The sequence below is a fragment of the Lampetra fluviatilis genome, chromosome 16 (assembly GCF_964198595.1).
Source record: "Lampetra fluviatilis chromosome 16, kcLamFluv1.1, whole genome shotgun sequence".
Classification (NCBI taxonomy): Eukaryota; Metazoa; Chordata; class Hyperoartia; order Petromyzontiformes; family Petromyzontidae; genus Lampetra; species Lampetra fluviatilis.
This window is the reverse complement of record NC_136290.1, coordinates 13,530,021-13,549,645: the sequence shown is the minus strand read 5'-3', so window position 1 is coordinate 13,549,645 and position 19,625 is coordinate 13,530,021. Positions and strand designations below refer to the sequence as shown.

Here is a 19,625-nt window from a genome sequence, read left to right as displayed (position 1 = left end):
CATGTGCCGTATTTCAACGGGTAGGTTTCAAGGAGGTTCCAACCGTCCCCCCCAAAACCTTCCAATGAATCCCGCACCATCACACACGCCGCAACAGGGTGACACGCGCCGACGGTTTTGCCGAGCGCGTTCCCAGCGCACGCCATATACACAAACACGCATGCAAACAAACACGCATGCAAACACACACGCACGCCACGCACACACGCACGTCGCTCCTGCACGTCAACTCCAGTCGCGCGCGTTTATTACGCAAACCGCGGGCGGAGTGCCTCGCGCGCTACACACGTTCTCATCTCAACGGTAACAACCGTCGCAATAAATACAATGACGACCTCAGGTGAAATGTTAACCGTGTAAATAATTTCCGCTCCTGTTAGTTTCCACTCTCGCTCCACCCTGCGATGTCCCGTGACTTTCGCCCCTCCAGGTGTACGTGAACTTTGGTCAACGAGTCTCTTTGTAACTCTTTGGATCTCAGAAAATCCATGGAACTCCACGTAAACTTGTATATCTGTTTATCTCTATGTAACTCTATGGATCTCTTTGTAACTCTCTAAATCTCGATCAACACTTCTTGTACAAGCTGCTGCTTTTGATCCTGCTGCTGCTGCTTCTTGTTATTTTGCTGCTTCTGATATTATTGCTGCGACTGTTGATTTTCTTATTTTGCTGTTGCTCCTACTCCCACTGCTGCTGCTACTTAGGCCGCTTCTCCTCCTGCTCCTCCTGCTATCGCAGCTCTCATCCTCACAATCGCACCCACACGGGCGATCAGCAGGACTACGCTAAATGGGCCTCGCACCAAGCTCGAACTCACGGTGATATCAAAGTGAACCTGGCGGGCAAACAAAACGGAAGCCGCGACGGCCGGAGCGCCTGGCGCGCTCGCGCAACGCGGATATCTTTTGGAGAGGGGGGGCAATAAAAACCCCGAAAATCCCAGCCACTGCCGGAGAGGCATTGGTGTCGCGGGAGCGCTTGTGTCCCGCGAGCAGATGGAAAAGCCAGTTTTAAACCTTCCACTACACCCCTCCGCCCCGCGCCCCCCGCGACCCCCCACCCACTCCCACAGCGAGCCACGCGCTTCCTCGTCCTGCCGTCTGCCACATGGCACACGCAGCCAGGATCGGCGCCCCGCGCGCGTTCAAAGTGGGGGGGGGGGGGGGGAGTGACGGCGAGTTCATCAGTTATCGTTTATTTTTTTCTTAAATAATATTCGCCGTTCGGAATCCGTGACCCGGAATCCGCGTTCACCTGCCATCTATCTGCCTTAACCATCGATCCGATCCATCGAGCTGACCCTCCTTAAGTAAAAAAAAAATCTAAAAATATCAACGCGTGGCCTTTGCCGGCGATCGGTGCAATATTTATATACGAGCCGGTGCACACGTGCCATATCGATAGGCCGGCGAACGCTGATTTATAGCTGATAAGTGATTGATTATTGATTGCTGATGGATGATGATGGCGGAACCATAAGCGTGAATGTGCAGAGGAGCGGTAAAACACTCTGAATTTTTATCTGAATTTGCATTAAAAACAATATATAACGCTCACAAAGACAAAGAACCCTCCCCTTCACAGTATAGCCTTCGATGACTCTTTGGGCAAGTGCTGTAAGCGAGCAGCTATTAAGGCCAGCACGGCGCACGAGTCGAGTGCTATGGCCAGAACCATGCGCTGCAGGCCTTCACCTTCACAGCCGTGATGTTCACTCAGCGTACCTTGTAAGCACTTAAGTCTAAGTTGACCTAGGGGAGGCTCACGAGTTCAGATGTCCGTCACTGACGTTGGGAATCGAACTGAGGGCGCCGTGTTCAGTAGTGCGGTGCGCGACCCACTGCGCTACCGCTCCACACATGCGGCACACGTCTGTGCACATTCACACACACACCGAATCAAACAAAATGGCAGAATGAGCAAATATGAAAACACTGCAGCTACTACCCAGGCAATAACCACTTAAAAAAAATCAACAAAGAATGCTGCCGAATCGTTTTAAACATACAGCACCGGTATCTCCCAACACAAATAGCTTTTAGAGTTTCCTCCGTGCACACTGTGCATAACACATCACAATTACCAAGTCCGTGCAATTATTAACAATGCAATTTCCATGAACCAGCGATTAGAAAACAAATTAAAGTAATTTTTTTTACAAGCACAAAACAAGTTTTTTTTTTTTTGGGTGGGGGGGGGTGAGAGGGTGGGGGTAGCGGTATGTTTCTGTCTTCCTTCGCCCCATTGTCCACCTTCCTTTAACACGAAGTGGATTCCGATTGGCCGGCGACGCCGCGGCGCTATTTAGTCGCACGGCAAAGCCCGGGTTTTTGTAATTTACATGTGGGCGCGTGTGATTAGCGCCGTATACCTTGCAAGCGAGATAAAGCAGCCAATTACAGGCTTGCACCGTTCGGTATAAAGGCGACAATGGAGGCCTGCTCAGGCTCGCTGACCCTCCCTTCCACGAGCGCCCGACCGCCCTGCAGCCCGGAAAGGGCATTTTATTATATTTTTATTTAGCGCAAGACAGTCCCGCGAGCGCGCAAAGATAAGGAATGAAGGAAGCGCGTTTCATGCCAATGCGGTTGTCTCTTCACCGCACCCGCCATCGCCACCGAATTAGCAGCCGTCGGGTCGGGGGAGATGGGGCAGGTGAAACAATTACGGTACGGCAGGGTTTGGAAAGTGACCTCACGGTCCGTGGGTTTGTCCGGAGGCGGGTGGTGGGTGGGTGTGTGGGGGGGAACTTTTTGGACAGCGACGTTGAAGACCGACGGTACCGCGGCTCGCAGGGGTTCACGGTTCGAATCCGACAGGCCGCCCTGGTTATTACTCCGGCGTGGCATGAACCGCAATGGTACACGGCGCCCGCTTCACGCCATACGCTTGGAGATCGCCTGATGTCCTGAAAAACGAGCGGGGCACCGTTCAGGTCCAAATTTTCCAAAAAATGTATAAAATTGCCTTTTGCCGTGGCGCACGGACAGCTGCCACCGGGGGCGCCCTTTGAATGTCTGAGATGAGACGTGGCACGGCTGGCTCACCACCGCGTGTAACGCGCTGTGAACATGCTCCGGCGACAAGGGGCGCGCTTTCAAAAACAAACGCTTGCTCGTCTTATTTTTAGCGCTCGGCTGAGTGGACCCACAGTGAGTGAGCACTCTCAAGGCTCGGAGGCAGCCTGCTTGAACAGCCGCTTGGACATTTCCAGGAGGATTTGCCAAAGTATGCCATCCTGCCCGAGCGTAGAGCAAGCGGTTGCCTACCCTGTGGTACGCAAACCCCATACCCCCCAAGGAGCACCCGCAATGTCTCCAGGGCCTACGCAAGACAAATCACGCGCTGGCAGATCTCTCCATCGTTTCACGTCCAGCGAACCTCACCATACCCCCCCTGCTGCTGCACGGCGATGATGAGCGACCGAGCCTCTACTCTCCAGCAGAAATTGCCTTTATAACAATTTAAGTGGCAATAATGAATTGCACTTTGTCGTTATTAAGTCATTCATTTGATTGCAGAAAGCAACAACCCCAGTGTGCCTCAAGAAAAAGAGTTCAAGTCCAATGTTTTTCAATCGGCGCCCGTAACCTGCAATGAAACGTCGATCACAAACCCAGGAACTGAATCAAATGTCATTGTGCCAAAAGCTTAAAAGTGTGCAAAGCAGCACGCTGAGAGGCAGTCAGAGGAACACACACGCATCACATTGGCTGTTAAGAAGAGTGAACTAGTCTCTGGGTAGATCATACCACGAGAAGAAACGGTGGCCAGTGGTCGAGATGAACAACAGAAGGGCATTCAACGGAGGGAACGCGCCTCAGAGTAACGCAACCGCAGCAGTGATGGATTGACTGGAGAGGGGTTTCACCCAGCGGTGGATAGACCATGGCTGATATTGGCGTAATGAAAGATTACGATGAAACAACAAAAGTCCCGGCGGACCCACTTCATAGACGAGATAATGAAACGAAAACGGCTCCCATCCGATGAGATAAAAGACGCTGATTTTAATGCGCAATCTCTGCTTTATCGTTTGTGAATGCCGGCGTTATAAATGACGCACGGACCGAGCACCGGGGGAGAGGAGTGGGGACGACGTCGCCCTGAGGTTGTCGCGCACAGCCACGTCGTAGCCCGGATTCGCCAAACTGCGGAAGTGGCCGGCCGGCCAAACGAGACGCGGGGCAAAAAAATAATAAAACAAACTAAAGAACAAACACGACCGACCGTTCACCCGTCCGCACCGCCGCACCGCCGCACCGCGCTCCGTCGTCGTCAACAGTGTCTGTCATGCTTATAGGTCACGCGGCGGCGGCGGCGTCGGCAGCAGCAACAACTCCTAAGTGCAGCTGTGGCAGCTCTGGTTGTCACTGCCAAAAGGAGGTAGAGGAGGGGGGAGTGTGGAGTTAAAAAAAAAAATCCGGCATGTTTGAGCGTTTGTTACACGTCTCGATGTATCTCCGTCGCGCTCTATGTTCGGCATGACAGCCTTGTTATTTTGTCTCATTAGGGCCTCCTTAGTTTGCCTCTCCGTGGCAAACCTCGAGCAGAGGGGACGTCGGGCCACGGAGCGCAGGGCTATTTCTTTCTCACATTTAAAAACCTTCCTCCGCCAGCCTCGGCCACCCCCACCCCCACGGCCCCCCGACCCCTCCCCCCATCCCCCCCGGCACCCCCCAGCACCCCCAGCTCGAAAGCGGCAGCGAGAACCGCCCGGCTCCGAGGGCCAAATTGACGTTAAATTGTCAGGATGGGCAAACAAGCGGCCGCACGTTCCCCGCTGTCCGACCAATTCAAAAAGCACCTCGGCCCCTGCCCAACAACACAATCAGACCACGAGCCGCATCTGTCACACGCCGCTTGCTCCGCTCGCTTTATTTACCGAGTGAACATCCTCCACGCCGATAAAAAGGAAGAGAAGTATTTTAGCGTTGGCGGAGGCGGCCCGGAAGCAAAGCGGGCTGGCTAAGCTCAACCGGAATACCTCAAATAATTTGTGGTGAAAATGAACCCCATTACGCGGTACCGTTATAGCGGACCTGTCACGTGATAGCGGAAGGGTAACGTGATAACAGACTGGTAACGTGATAGCGATCTTTCTTGGACCCGATGTGAAGAATGGCTCTAAAGCGGCAACTCAAGAGAATGAAGTGATTCTCTTAAAAGTATAAGAAAATATATATTGCAAATAGGATATTTTGAATGTTAGAAAATCAATAATGGGGTGCATAAAACAGTAGCAGCTGCTGTTATAACCATCATGTTCACAATCACAGAGTTTTAAATCACAGTGGTATACAGTTGGGTCGTGGGCGAATGTGCACATTCAATTAAATCATGGGGAATTAATCCGTAATATAACTGTATTTTTAAAATAGGCGACTCTCCAGATAACAGGCCCTTCTTGTTGCACGGAGGATTTGTTAAAGGCTTTCTCTTTTGGCGTTAATGACGAATCTGTTGAGTGTATGTCATTTCGTGATTGTGGACCACTGCCAGTGCAGCAGCAGCAGCGTCACAAAATCATCCAACACAAGTACGACGAGAATTGTCATTGCGCGGCAGCCGACTCAAGCACAGCGGAGTTTCCTCATCGTGCGGGCGGACCTCAGCAGTTTAAACACCTCCCAATGAACGGCGAGCCCCGCCCCAACTGCGAAGAATTCTGCTGCGAACCAAAAAAAAATCCGGCATGAGCAAAGGCGTCGGAAATTCCTGCACGGATGTGTAAATGAGCTACGTGGAACGCCGACTACCGATTTGTGTGTGTGTGCGCGCGTGCCGCTTCCGAGCATCGATGGGGCATCGTAGTGCTACGAGGCGGCCCCGCTGTGTGAATGCACGGAGCAGGAGACCGTGGCTCGGACATCGTCTCCGGGTGTGAAGTCAGTCAGAGCGTGCCGGACGCTACTGGTTGTTGTAGCTGGAGGAGGAGTAGGAGGAGGCCGTCACATGGCTCTGTGGCTATGTGGGGGGGGGGGGGGGCTGACGTCCACTCACGGAACATCGACATAGATGTGAAGCTAATTATTTAATTATTTAGTTATTTCCCTTGTGTATTTGGTGTTCTGTGTAAAAAGTCACGTGTGAAAGCCTTCGCTAAATAAACAATAATCCCCCAGTGTTTTTTCACACGAATTTTTACTCATTTTTATTTAAACACAAGCGGCCACTAATTGAGTGTAACATTCTACAGCAGGGGTGAAGAAAACATTTCTATTCTCCACCCACCGCTACAATACTTTGTTCTGCCAGTGATCCTAAAAACTCTATTAGTGGCACACATTTACAAATGCCACAGTTTAAACAGGGGATGTTTTTTTCTACCTTCTAGTGAAAGAAATAGGGTAATAAAATAATCATAAATATTGTAAGGCGTTCATTAAGAAGAAAAAACGCGGAATTGAAAGTGAAATTTACATTTTTCATCGAGGAATCTAATTTAGCTAAAGTTAAATTCACAATAAATGTTTCGTAACGTCTTAGCTTTGTATCAAGCTGCTTAAGCGCAGTGACTCCGCGGAGCTGTGCGAACCGAGCGGGCAGCTCCCGTTTATTTGGCGACCGCTGATATCTGAACTTGGCTGGGCAATCTGAGAGTTAAGGTACAAAAAAAAATCACAGCACTTGGGCACAACATCTTAACGGTCAATTTATGGAACGTTAGCAATTTCATTCAAAAATGGACCGCGGCTGTTAACGGGTTCTCCTCTCTCCCTCTCTGGAATTTTATGGCATCTTAGCACGCTCAACTGGAAATCAGAGGGCCTAACTACGCGCCACCGCGTAAAGCAGTTTACGGACGTAAAACTAACGGCGTGTGCGGCGCGCTTTGCCGTGCGGTTGTTTGCGGACTCCCGCGGGGAGCGTCCTGGTAGGACCCGGACACCGCTGGCGCGACCGTGCCACTTGCCAAGCTCCCCCGCGGCCAGCGATCCTCCGTCACGTCCGTCGCGGCCGTCGCAAGCCAAACCCCAATCAGCCGTCACGAAGGAAAATCTGCGGCTCTAAATATTAAGTGATCCCTTGCCAAACGCGAGGGTTAGGTTCCTGAAAACTGCCGCGGTTGGAACTTCAGACCTCGTGGTGAAAACAGGGTTGGGGGGACCGAGATCACGAGCGAACCTACGTCTTGCGGGAGTCCGCGAGAGATCACGGCGGACGCCACGCGGCAGCGCCAATTTTAATTTCACGACTCGCGCATGAAAAAACTAGATGCTCGCGACTGATAAACAGAAGTCAATCCGCGTATACTCGAATGTGGAGGTTGGTAGATTCGTGGTTAGCAAGGGATTATTGTACTTGCTGGCGCAAGGCCCTCCCCCATCAGAGACAGGATCTAGAGAGCCTCTGAAGCTCTTGCCACTCTTCCGGAATGGCGATACATCTTGGACAGTGTGGGAGCACCTCGCACTTTACCCCACCGCACGCAACCTGCCGCATTGCTGGGTGGATAGAGGCTGAGTGGGGGGAGGGGGTAATTTAAGGAACCTACCCCCCCCCACTGTTTTAACTCAAGTGACGCGCGGGACAGAATACGAACCGGCGACCTCTCGGATTGCAAAGTCGAGCGAGCGTGCCGCTAACCGACACACCGCGGCAGCCTCCCCGAAGCTTTCACGGCGGCCACACAAACGTCGCGGCAGCCTGCAAAGGGCATCTTGACGAATGAACGCGGGCGGGGCATTAGGAATGAGCGCGCGTACCCGGACGGCTTTAAAACATGTATCTTTACAACCGGCTACAAAATATTATTCCTGAACAACGCCGAGACCGAGATTTATTATCGACCAGGACGTCAGCGTTTTATACTTTGGCCTCCCCTCGATTTCACACCGCGCTTTAAGCACCGAGCACCGCAACTCGGCAGCGCCGCGGCATTTTCAATTCATCGCCGCGAGGACGAGAAAGTAGCCCTGACTCAACGCCGCCAACCCTCTCGCAAGTAGATGCTAATGTTGCCATAGTTACGAATCTATTTCAAATATGGATGAACGGAGCTTTCTGCCATCACACCGTCATCTCCGTGCCACTCTCACCCCCACCCCCCAACCCCTCCCCCACCCCCCGACACGGATTGTCCCCTGCCCGTCGAGATCCAGCAGTGCGCACCGGCGGTGCAGGGAGCATTAATTCCGCGACCGTGCACCTCCGGGGGGGGGGGGGGGGGGCGGGAACCAAATTTCACAATTTGAGTGTGAATGAATTGTACATCGATTTTAAACTATTTTAATGGATTCCGAGCTATTACGGCCAATTGCAATTGATTGCACCGGAGCCTCTCTTTGGGTGCGTGCATTTGCTAAGTGTGATTTGAATGAGGCACCCCGATCACTCGTATTACCGCATTTGAAAAGGGGAGAGATATTTCGATAAATTGAGATTTTTTCTGTAGGCGAAATTAAAACATTCCGTTTGCGGTCAAGCAGTGGGGGGGGTGGGGGGGGTGGGGGGGGGTGTGGTTTTTCTTTTTTATTTCTGGCCACGCGCGAGAGAGCTTGGTGATTTTTCAGTGTTAAGCCTGCTCCCCGGCAATTGGGTGTTAAAGGAAGGGCCCTCGCACACAGATCAATTAACGCACACCTGACCGTTCAATAAGACGCAAAAGGGCAAAGCGTTCGCCTCGAGATGAATCAACTCCCACTGTGAGCACGGACACTGGGATGCACTATTTAGTTTCCCAAACGTTTGATGAAAAAGCGACAATGCGACGCGGTTAATTTCGTTAATTACTTTAATTGCCATTCCGCGCACCAATCGGAAAAAGGGAACGTTCCGTGGAGCATTTTGCGGTCCGGTAGATTTTTTTATTCGTAAAGTTGTGCGTAATTTAAACGTGTTATTTTACGACGGCCCTGTTGTCAGTCTCAACGCCGTTTGACCATACTTCACCACCCAGGGTTCAGCGTGGGATGGCCAAGCGAGGAGGGCCCAACACCGGCGTGAGATACGGCACCGGCCGCCGACGCTAGCCGTGGCCACGAGTCGAACGAGGTCGCTCGGTTCATCACGCAGAATGCACCAACCAATGAAACCTAACCCTCCGGGCACATGTTATTTGGAAAACTTAAAAAAAACACAAACACATTCTGTCTGTATCCGAGTATGACATTCCTTAGTTCTGGCCACAAATACCTGACCTTTTCGTCCACGCTCGAAATAAAAAAATAAAGAATAAAAAAAACCCGACCCCCAAATGCAAGAAAGGAGCGAGCAGGAACGGGAACAAAGGCATCCATCACGGTGCGCAAAACAAGACGGTGTGTGGCGCGGCGCGATCCATCACCTCTCACGTTGCCGAGGAGCGCCGGGCAGTTCTCGCCGAGGAATTTCTCCAGGTCATTCCAGGCCCCCTTAATCTCGGCGTAGCAGCCGACGTAGCGGCCCAAGTCGCGGAACATCTCGCGGAAGCACTCCCTCCACGACGCCACGCCCGCGGGGAGCCTGCGTCGCCGTCGGATTGCAGGGTGCGGGCGAGAGCACAACACATCAGGGCAGCGAATGTTAACCTGCTCCCTGTGACGTACATATGCGTACATCATCGGTTTTGCTCTTGCGGTTGCATTCCGATGGCGTACATGTACGGTAGGTGTGTGACATACGTGTATGTAAGTGCACGTACGTGTACGCCGTCGGAGCAAAACTGCAAGAAAAACTGAAATACAATAACTTTGTGGATACTGAAGCTCCCACAAGGCCATGCGGGAGGGCGTGTGGCACAATTTGGCGCTGGCTATCGTAGAGTGCAGCGGTCTTGTCACTACGGTTCTCTGCGGTGAGAACGTCTTTAAAAAGAACGGCGCTGCTACGTCTCTCTAAATACAATTAACGCCGAACCGCTTGCGTGTTCCGAGAATCAGCGGTGAACGGGGAACACCCACTCCGCAACTTGCAGGCGTCTCGGGAAGGGAAAGGGTTAATCCGGTCGGTGCGTTTAAAGTCTTGATTCGTAATTGATTTTTGGTTTGGTGCCACGTTAACGATCTGTAAAATGTTTAGCGGCACGACCCTTCCCACCGACGCGACACAACCGAACAAACCGAGCTGTGGCCTGGGCAGACGCGCCGATCGGCACAAAAAAAAAACCGTGGTTTTGTTACGAAAAGCAAGCTGAAACGTTGGCGATTTCATGCGGAATTTCGCCGGAGGTCAAGGCCGACATCGGGCGAGGTTCTTGGTAAAAGAGCACCAAATTAAATTGTCTCGACCGAATTTTGTTTCCGATTGCTGAAATCCGGTCGTGAGAATTGTCCTCCGAGTTACCGGCAAGCTGAGATGGCGATAATCGGTGCGTTAAAACGTTTCGTTGAGCGGCTGGTTAGGGGGGGGTTACAAAACCATAAATTTGGCCAGATCGTGACGTCGCCTAATCCAGTAATGTCGTCTCAGGCCACCTGAGCACATTTTAATTCTTCGTGGTCTTAAGTCTACACGTCGGCAACCTGCGGAATTTTAGTCGACTCTTATTCCATTGATTTCATTTAGCGATCAAAATATTAGCAAAAATTTAATCTGCAAAGACTTGTGGTAGATTAGACGACAACAAAATAAACAACAATTATGGGGGGAAGAGGGGGGGTTAAACAATAATTCTTCATGTATATTTAATTAATAGTCATTTATTATGCATTTAATATGTAAAATTACATTTAATATTACAGAATGAGAAAGTGATCCGAGTCCGATTCCTGGACACCACGGCCAGCATGGTGAGGAATGGATGAAAAAAATACCCCTGAAAAGCCTTCATCCACTGGCTGATTGAGAATGGTTGAGAGGGTGATTTTATGCTAATTTACGATAACTTCATTTGTACAAAATCTATTTCATTTGCCGAAATGATTTGTCCTCCTGCCAAGATTTGTTATCCGGGCGAGCCACCGAGTCTGTAACCGGGAAAAAAGAAAAAAAATTGGCTGTAATTTATTTATATTTTAAACCAGGTGAAGCCCACTGAGCTACGAGCTTTTTTTTTTCAGAGGCGACCTGGCCACACACGATAGCTCATCGAAGTGGCTGATATCATCGTCACCTGCGGGAATTTATATTACCGTTCAAAATAATCTAAATACATGCTTACAAACGTGCGAGGGGGGGTGCGAAACCGGAGGAATCTGGAAAAAAAATTCACGACCACCACGGGGAGAGAGAGAGGGAGGGAGGGAGAGAACGCGTCTGCTCCAAATACATGCCAGGCATTGTCAGGGTTCGGGATCGAACCCACGACCTCCTGCGTACCAGGCGCGGGAGAAAAGCGTTGCTTGGATTTTTTTGTTCACGTATATAAATGAAAAAAATCCGGCGACCATTTGCCCAACTGACCCGGTGTTAAACGCCGATGTTAATCACGTATGAACCTCAGAATTGCGAGTGGGTTATTACGAATTATTGCGCAGGACTTGCGCTTTGATGAACATTTTATGAATTAAGCAAAGCAGAGCCCACACAAGGGGTCCCTCGCATAAAAATATATTATTATTATTCCAAGCCTCGTTTATAGTCGGGAGGGGGAAGATTTAAAAACCCCCACGGAGCCGTGTGAGAATACGAGCAAAGTCTTCGGCTGCCAAGCCGAGTGAGCATCACCGGCTACGGCAAAGTGTCGGCCCCGTGTCACTTGTGAACCGGGCCAAACGCTTATCCTAATGAATAAATAATCGGCCCGTTGCTACCAAGGGAGGGAGATCAGTACTACACTGTACAGCGTATGTTCACAATCTGCGGGGTGAGAACGCGCACAACTAAAAAACACGCGTACAGCCCCTCGTGCTCAATCCGCAGCTGGATAAGGGCGGCCCCCCCCACCCCCCTACGGCGTCGTGCGGGTGGCGGTAAGGTTGTGACCATACTTCACCACGCTGGCGAGCGAAGGTGGGGAAAGGAAAGAACATTGCAAGTTGCTGCGCTGCCCTCTATCGTTCACGACATCCACAACACCTGGCTTGCGCGCACAGTGGTCGCCCAGAGGAGCGCGACCCAGGCCCAGCCCCTGCTTGGCTTCCAAAGTCGGGATGATAAAAATATGTTCGTCTTGTAACGCAATGCCGCGAGGCATTTGCTCGCTCTCGAAGAAAGAAAATTACTCGGAGGCGTGCGGGAAAAAAAGCCAATTTCCCACCAAGGTGCATCGCCCAATTTTCATCTGGGAGGATACTGGATCACCCGGAGATAACCCACCCAGATGTAACAGATGGAGTTGACCATTCGCTGTACTTCCATCTCCTGTCGCACCATGGTATGGCATCTCGTTAATGCCCACGGGGGGTCTGAGATCTGTGTGCGTGATCCACCAACCCACGCTGCTGCCTCCACAGCGCCGGAGTGCAGGCAGCTACGTGCAGCGGAGCCACCACGATCTAGGATCAGGCGCAAACGATGGCCTGGCGTGTGTGTGGTCATACGAGGGGAGCGGTAGTGTAGCGGTTAGCGCGCTGCGCTATGAACCCGGCGACCCGAGTTCGATTCCCGCTCACGGCCAACACCAGTGACGATTATCTGAACCGGTCCAGTGCCTCCCCTAGGTCGACTCAGCCTCGAATGAGTACCTGGTGCGGTGTGTAAACATCACCACGAGAGAGACAAAGGCGGTCGGGCGTGGTGCTGGCCACCCACCCCCTCGTGTGCCGTTGCGGCCTTCATAGGTGCTCGCTAACAGCACTTGCCCCTACAGTCTGTTAAGGCTATACGGGGGATCTTTGTCTTTTGTGGTCATACGAGCGTGATGCTTTATATACGTGGGTTCTGGCTGGGAGCGCTGATTATTTTACAACATCAAAAACACTCCCGGAAAAGGAAATGGTCATATATGCTCACGTAGGATCGATCAAATCCATCTAAACTTCATTTCTTTAACGGCGCCTTTCTTAAACCAAGGCACCCAAACGTAAATTATCATTCTCCAATAAAACCTTTCAAACCATGCAATAATAATGATCAGGTTAATCGAAACAGTAACTTTGGAGACACTGTTCATCCTCGTCTATATGTGCCAGGCTGAACATGGAATGGTTTCAGTAATGTGTCCAATCTTGCCAAATCTGGGAAGCTAAGCAGAGTTGAGTCTGGATTTTGCTTGGATGGCGGTGACTCCCATGCCCACCAGGCTGCCACGGGTGACTCGAAGGCTCTTGCTACGTCACGGTCATCTGCAGACAAATCCCTCGATTCTACGCTCCCACGTCCGTGGCTCGTCACTTTGAGTGACCCGCCCTGCGCTGACCAGCGTGGTGAAGTATGGTGAAACAACGGCCAGGACCCACGCAGTGCGGGGGAGGGGCCCACATGCAGCAGTGGATCGGCAAAAGAGGCTCATACTATACATGCTAATGTGCAAATAATTCACGACATGACCGCATGTTTCGAGTTCTGTTAGATAAAACCTGCACAAAAGACTGTAATTTCACATGTGTATGCACGGTGTTCAGGTCTTATTGATTACGTGAAATTGCTGAATAATTGCGAAGCGGTATTGGGTCTTTGTGAACGTGACGATAATAAGTAAACAAACAGACACGAGTTATTATTATTACGACGATAACAATATTTATATAACATTTCCGAATTAAATTCACACCGCTCTTTCCCCAAATACATTTGCAAAAACACTGGCTTACTAACGCAAAAACACTGGCTTACTAACGCAAAAACACTGGCTTACTCACGGGGAAAAAATTACCGTAAAAAAATACATGGGCCTGCTCCGGCAAATACAGGACGCTGCCTGAAACACGGGCTCAGAATTTTGTTATGAACGCGACGAGAGTATAGGCGCTTTTGATGCTGCGATGGAAGCACGACGATGCCGAGACTAGGATGCAGCACCAGAAAGATTATGAACAAAGAAGTTTTAAAAACCACGGGATTGCAAGAGAACGACGCTGGATTGAGTGGGACAGAGGAATGTGGGATGCACTGTGGAACACGCCGTGTTAAAATCCTCCTACTGCCATGCCGCACTCCTTGGGAACAATGGAAGTTAGCTAGGGGACAAGAGGAAAACAAAGACTGACGTGGTGGTGGTGGTGATGGTGATATCAAGCAGTGGGGCCAGCTCAGTGAACGTCGTGTGCAGCAAGGAAGCGCTGGTGTACGTGACAGTCGACCTTCGAAAAAATCCAGAGTTGACAACCGGTGGAGAAAAAATACCATCACAGACTCCCTTCTGTTTCACCAGCGACACGGCAAGCAGTGCCTGGACAGGTGGCTCAGCGGCAGAGCGAGAGGTTCGCAATCCGAAGGTCGCGAGTTCAAATCCCGCTTGGGGGTCGACTCAGCCTATCAGTTGATAATCGAGTACCGCTTTGTGGGAAAGCCAACAGCGGTAGTAATATGGATAGACTCGCCACCGTCATAGGAATGTGGAATTTCTACAACTAGCTCTGCAGGGCTGTGAACAAGAGATGAGCACCAGCGCCTCAATGTTCCTTTGAGAAGGCAATCACTTTGCCTTCTCGCTGAGCAACTGTTTAAGCAGGCAACCCTCTGAACCAGTTTTGACTTTCTGGGTCTCGCCAGCAGTCAGGCCTGTTAAACAATCCCTGCTGGGTTGTCAGGCACCTTCGTCTTTAGGATGGGGGCCTATAACATTCAGCGTAAAACCGAAAGATGGTAAAGTGGGGAGACCCAGTTGCCGTTTGGATATCGCTTGCCACTGGTGTTAGCCGTGGCCGGGAATCGAACTCGGATCGCCTGGCTCATAGGGCAGTCTGCTTTCGCCACACATTCCATTCTATTCTTGCGCACGATGGTAATACGTTCTGGAGCTAAACGCTAATGTTGAGGTCTGCTGGCCACGACGGGAGGGATTCAGGAGAGAGCTCGGATAGTCTTGCTGTTGCTCCATTGAAGAAGTGCAGAATGCTCCCGCTTTATACGTAATCAGTATGAATAAATGTACATATTCATAAAGACTCATGAAGCAGTGTTTTTTTTCTTGACATTGATGATCCAATAACGGTGCACCCTCCCCCATTACAGGTCGCTGGGTGGGTAACTACGCATTGTTAAAGTAAGAAGAAAAAGAAGCGCTTTTACTACCTTGTTATAAAGTGAGATCTTTCCAGCTCCGATTACGATCAAGGATCATCGTTCACAGAGCTAAGCCCACGCCCCCCCCCATACTCCACATCTTAGCGTCTCGGAAAATCTCTACGAAAATCAATGTAATGCAAAGGTTGGGGGAAATCGATAGCAAATTCACTGACTTTAAAAACAAACAGCGCAATGAACTTAACAACGTATGACAAGCTCAAACCCTAACAAACAACCCGGCTGAATAATTAGCATGAGTCTGTGTGGTTGATTTATCTTTAGGGATTTGTTTTCCCTTACATTGCATCAGATTTTTTTTATATTTTAATAATTCTGTAATATTGCTTTTGCAAAAACTAAAGGGAGATAAATAAGTCACCCCTGAAACCCATGCAAAGCTCTCGGATTCTTTACAAGCTGCCCCCTTTCCCACAAATACACAGGTCCCCCGTGTAGCCCACACAAGCTACCGAGGCAAGAGCTGTTAAGCGATCACCTATGAAGGCGGACACGGCGCCCGAGATGGTTTGGCCAGCACCACTCCCAGGCCGCCTTTGTCCCGCCGAGTGCTACCGTTTACTACACACCGCACCAGGTATTCATTAAGGCAGAGTCAACCTAGGTGATAATTACATGAACAAAGGAATGGTATCAGAGAATCACCACCGATGTTAACCGAGGCCGGGAATGGAACTCGGGCTGCCGGGTTTGTAGCGTGGTACGCTAACCGCTGTATACCGCTCGCTACTTTCCCACACGTGCGCACACACACACAGGGGTTGATTAAAGCAATTATTAAAAAACAAGCACACCGTTTGTGTTAACGCAACCGTGGTTTATCACTCGGAGAGAGTTGTGGACATTTGCAACGGGCTAATGATTGCACGGTCGTCGATCTCTCAGATTTACGACTCTGATTAACTTTAATGAGCACTAGGGTCTGGCGGTTATTTTAAATCCGAGGCTAAAATCCACCTTCCGTTTTGATGGTGGCAGCAACAACAAAAAACTGAACACAGCTCTGTGGGGCCACTTAATTATAATATCGCCGCCTCTGCCGAATGTGGCATTTATGAAGTTAATTATCACGTTCATTGTGATATCAAGAGAAAAAAAAAAGATTTGTCCAGGCATCTAATATGTCTTTGTGCACGTATTAAAGCTGTCCTCGGGGCCAAATGCTCCGACTCCTACACAAATGTCACATGCCAAATGTTTTGGTTTTCATTAAACTTGAGAAGGTGGCAAGCTCCTCCTCCTCCTCCTCAATATTATGAAATATTTATACCCCGCACGCGAAGTCACGTAGGTGTGCAGCATGTTAAAATGACAAAGCCTATAATTGCACAGTCAATATTTTCTCGAAATTAATTCGCAGGTAAACTTTGGGTGCGAATGAGGGCTATTTGAATAAAAGACACACACTATAAAAAGACCCCGGGTGTATAGGTCTCAAAAGATTGTAGGAGCATGTCCTGTTAGCGGAGTAGCACCTCTCTCGTGTGCCAGTACAGCGCACGAATGGGTGGCCAACAACACGCCCGGCCGCCTTTGTCTCTCCAGTGTTGATATTTACACACTGCACCAGGAAGTCATTGAAGTGGACCTAGGGGAGGCCCAGTTTAAATGTTTGCCACTGTTGTTGGTCGTGAGAGGGAATCTAACTCGGGTAGACATAAGCGTGGTGGGGTTTAATAAACTTGGACTATTGCTTGAACCGCCACGCATTCAGGGTCCTGGGTGCGATCACTCCACGGCAAGCATCGCTTTTGTATATTTAACTTGCGGGGAAAAAAAAAAAACACTCGCTCGCGAAAAGAGTGCACGTTCAAGCCAAAACCTCTCCGAGCGTGCCGCACACAACAGACTCTCGGCGATACCGACGGGACATGAGCGAGCGGCCGCACGGTCGAGGGGGGGACGGGTAGGGGCCGGTGGGGAGGGCGGGTGGTGGAGGGGGGGTAGTGCCAGTTGGCGGCTCACCGTCGCACGAGCCAGTAGCGGCGACACTGCGCCTTCCACAGTGCGTCGTGTTCCACCAGTTGCCGCAGCCGCCTGCACACCATGCCGCAGCTGAGACGCACAAACGACACGGCCACGGGGGGGGGGGGGGGGGGGTTGCGGGGGTTAACGGAGATAACGACGCTAACGTTACAGACAATTAAAGATAATAGCGACGCGCCCGCCCCGCCCCCCTCCCCGACATTTTGGGGCAGTGCTCGTTTTGCCAAAGCGTCGGTGCGCTTGGCAGCCCGCTAATTGTCTAACGGTACCGCGGGGGGGGGAGTGGAGGGGGGGGATCCGTCGTTGTTCGAGCCAGGATAAGCGGAGGCGGTCGGATGAGCGGCTCGCAAACTACCGGCCACGCCACCAAGAAGACAGCCACCCACCCCACCTCCCACCGGCCAGCCGGCAACGGGGTCGTTGATAATTGCCGTAATTTTCACTTGTGGGGCCGAGAGCGGGTGGCGTGGAACGGGGAGGTCGCCCGTAATTCACAACGTGTCACGTGCCGCGTTTATAAAGGGAGATAAAACGGTGACACCGTGACACGCAATTTTGTCATATTTTACGGAGACGACCATCGCATGAAGTGGGATCGATGAGCCGCGAGATTAGTCTTCGTAAGGATGTGACAACTATCGCGATGCACTTTGCTCGTGACTACAATCGGATTTCTAAAAAAAAATACAACTCAATTTTACCAGTTCACTTTTCCAAAATGCAATTAGTGGCACAATTAATGAACAAAAAAATTTAGGAAAAAATATATTAAACAAATTTCATTTTATACACATATACACACATAGTCATTGTCTGAGGTTTTTGCTCTCACACACTGCCATTGCTCCCTTCCTTCTGCCAGATATTACTCCATGCAATGAAAAACGACATACAATATAATGGGAATGCTGTGAGATATTAACTAAAATAGAAGATGATACCAAATGGAAATTCATGCAGCGCACCATAAAAGTAAGTTACCTCGCAAAATTTTTTAAATGCCAGGTGGTTTTATTATCACCTAAAAAAAACTTCTCAATAAGGCTGCGGTTGGAGGCTATTATTCCTGTGTCAGCAATAGTTACAGAAGAGATTAATTAGTTTTCAATTACAATGTTACAACTTCAACGACCAGGCCCGCATGTACGCGCCTGAACTTTATTTCTAAGTGGGTAGAGAACTCGCAAAGATGAAAGTCTCTTTGAGCACGGGAAATGCAAAGTGGTGCAAGAAGCATACGGTTACCAATATCTCGGTGGGGAAAAAACGAGCGCTAAAATTTCAGATGTAAAAAAAATGTCCCCAAGTTTGAGTGTTGAGTTTTTTTAATTTGTTAAATTGATGATGGTCCCGTGTAGCCAGCTGCTTGGCTGTTTTACACAGGAGATCTAAAATAGACGCTAGAAAAAACAAACATATGATACAAAGAAACGTAATTTCAGCTTTATATTGCTGCACGAAACTTTCAAACCCTTTTTCTGTTCAATGTTTATATAACTTAAATTCTAATATCGTATGATCAGTGTAAACAAATATCTGCACAAGCCCCTCGTGCCGCAGGGAATGTATTACTGAACATTGATGAATGTTTGTGAAAAATTTATATTTCCAATGCGGCGCAGTTATTTTTTAATGGATTGCTATTCGCTTCAGTACTGTCCTTTAGTTTCTTTAGCTTTAGTCATTTTGATCACCCCGGGGTCACTATTGCAAACGAGACCCATCCTGGATCTCTCGTTTTCTCACTTGGTGAAAATAAACTTGACTTGACGGGACCAGATACAGATTTGGTACAGGTGAAATGCGTCAATGTAGTCTCCAGGTTATAAGACGCTCCAACAGAGAAAGATGCAATCCCAAAACCTGGGGCGAGTGTCAATCATGTTCGACAGGCCTGGTCGCGCACGCTAATCTTCGGTCCTATGTTGGTAGTGGGAGTAATGTGAATTCCTTACAATGTTTGAAGCTCAACGGGTGTTGACGTGTAAAGAATAGCGCATGTGGCAGAGGTAAATTGACGTGCGCTGTTAAATATTCATGTGAACTTATATCGCCCAACACTACACTTTTACTTCCAATCAGCTTTGTTTTGCACATCTCCTTACACTTACCAACAAGAAATTGCTATTTTTTATCTCAAAAAGTAGTTTAAAATGCATTAGAAATTAAAGGAAAACGTACCATAACGTGTGCCGCATTGCTTTTGATTTATATTTTTAATACAATTTTTTAAATGCGAAAAACACATTGGCAGGCTTATGAATACGTAAACAGAAGGGCCATATGCTACACCAACTGGGGCCAGGTCTACGATACCAAAAATAAATCGGGCCTGGTACAAAGTGCCGCTCATCGCGATGACGCATACATTTTTGTCTGGCAACGTAAAACGTTTTCTCTTAAATTAAGCGTGCGGAAATTAACAGGCGGCGTGAATGTGCACTTGTTAATTGCAACTTCAAATTAAAGTCGAACGTTTCCTTGCGCCCGTAGATGCAGACAAAACTTATTTGTTTAATGCTAAACAGCTGAGGTGGGAGCATTGGCACTGTGGTTTGCTCGTGCCGATTCTGACACTAACCTTA

General features: G+C 49.6%; 1 protein-coding gene across 3 annotated transcripts in view; it reads right to left on the bottom strand.

Moving 5' to 3' along the window:
* FBXO3 (F-box protein 3) overlaps window positions 1–19,625 on the bottom strand; it is a 119,266-nt gene that overhangs the window by 95,299 nt on the left and 4,342 nt on the right. For all 3 annotated transcript variants that reach the window (XM_078863795.1, XM_078863794.1, XM_078863796.1), the window contains exons 2-3: window positions 17,020–17,109; window positions 9,293–9,450 (exon numbers count right to left, since the gene is read on the bottom strand). In XM_078863795.1, the coding sequence (XP_078719921.1) occupies window positions 9,293–9,450; window positions 17,020–17,109 (248 nt within the window). The remainder of the gene's footprint in view (window positions 1–9,292; window positions 9,451–17,019; window positions 17,110–19,625) is intronic.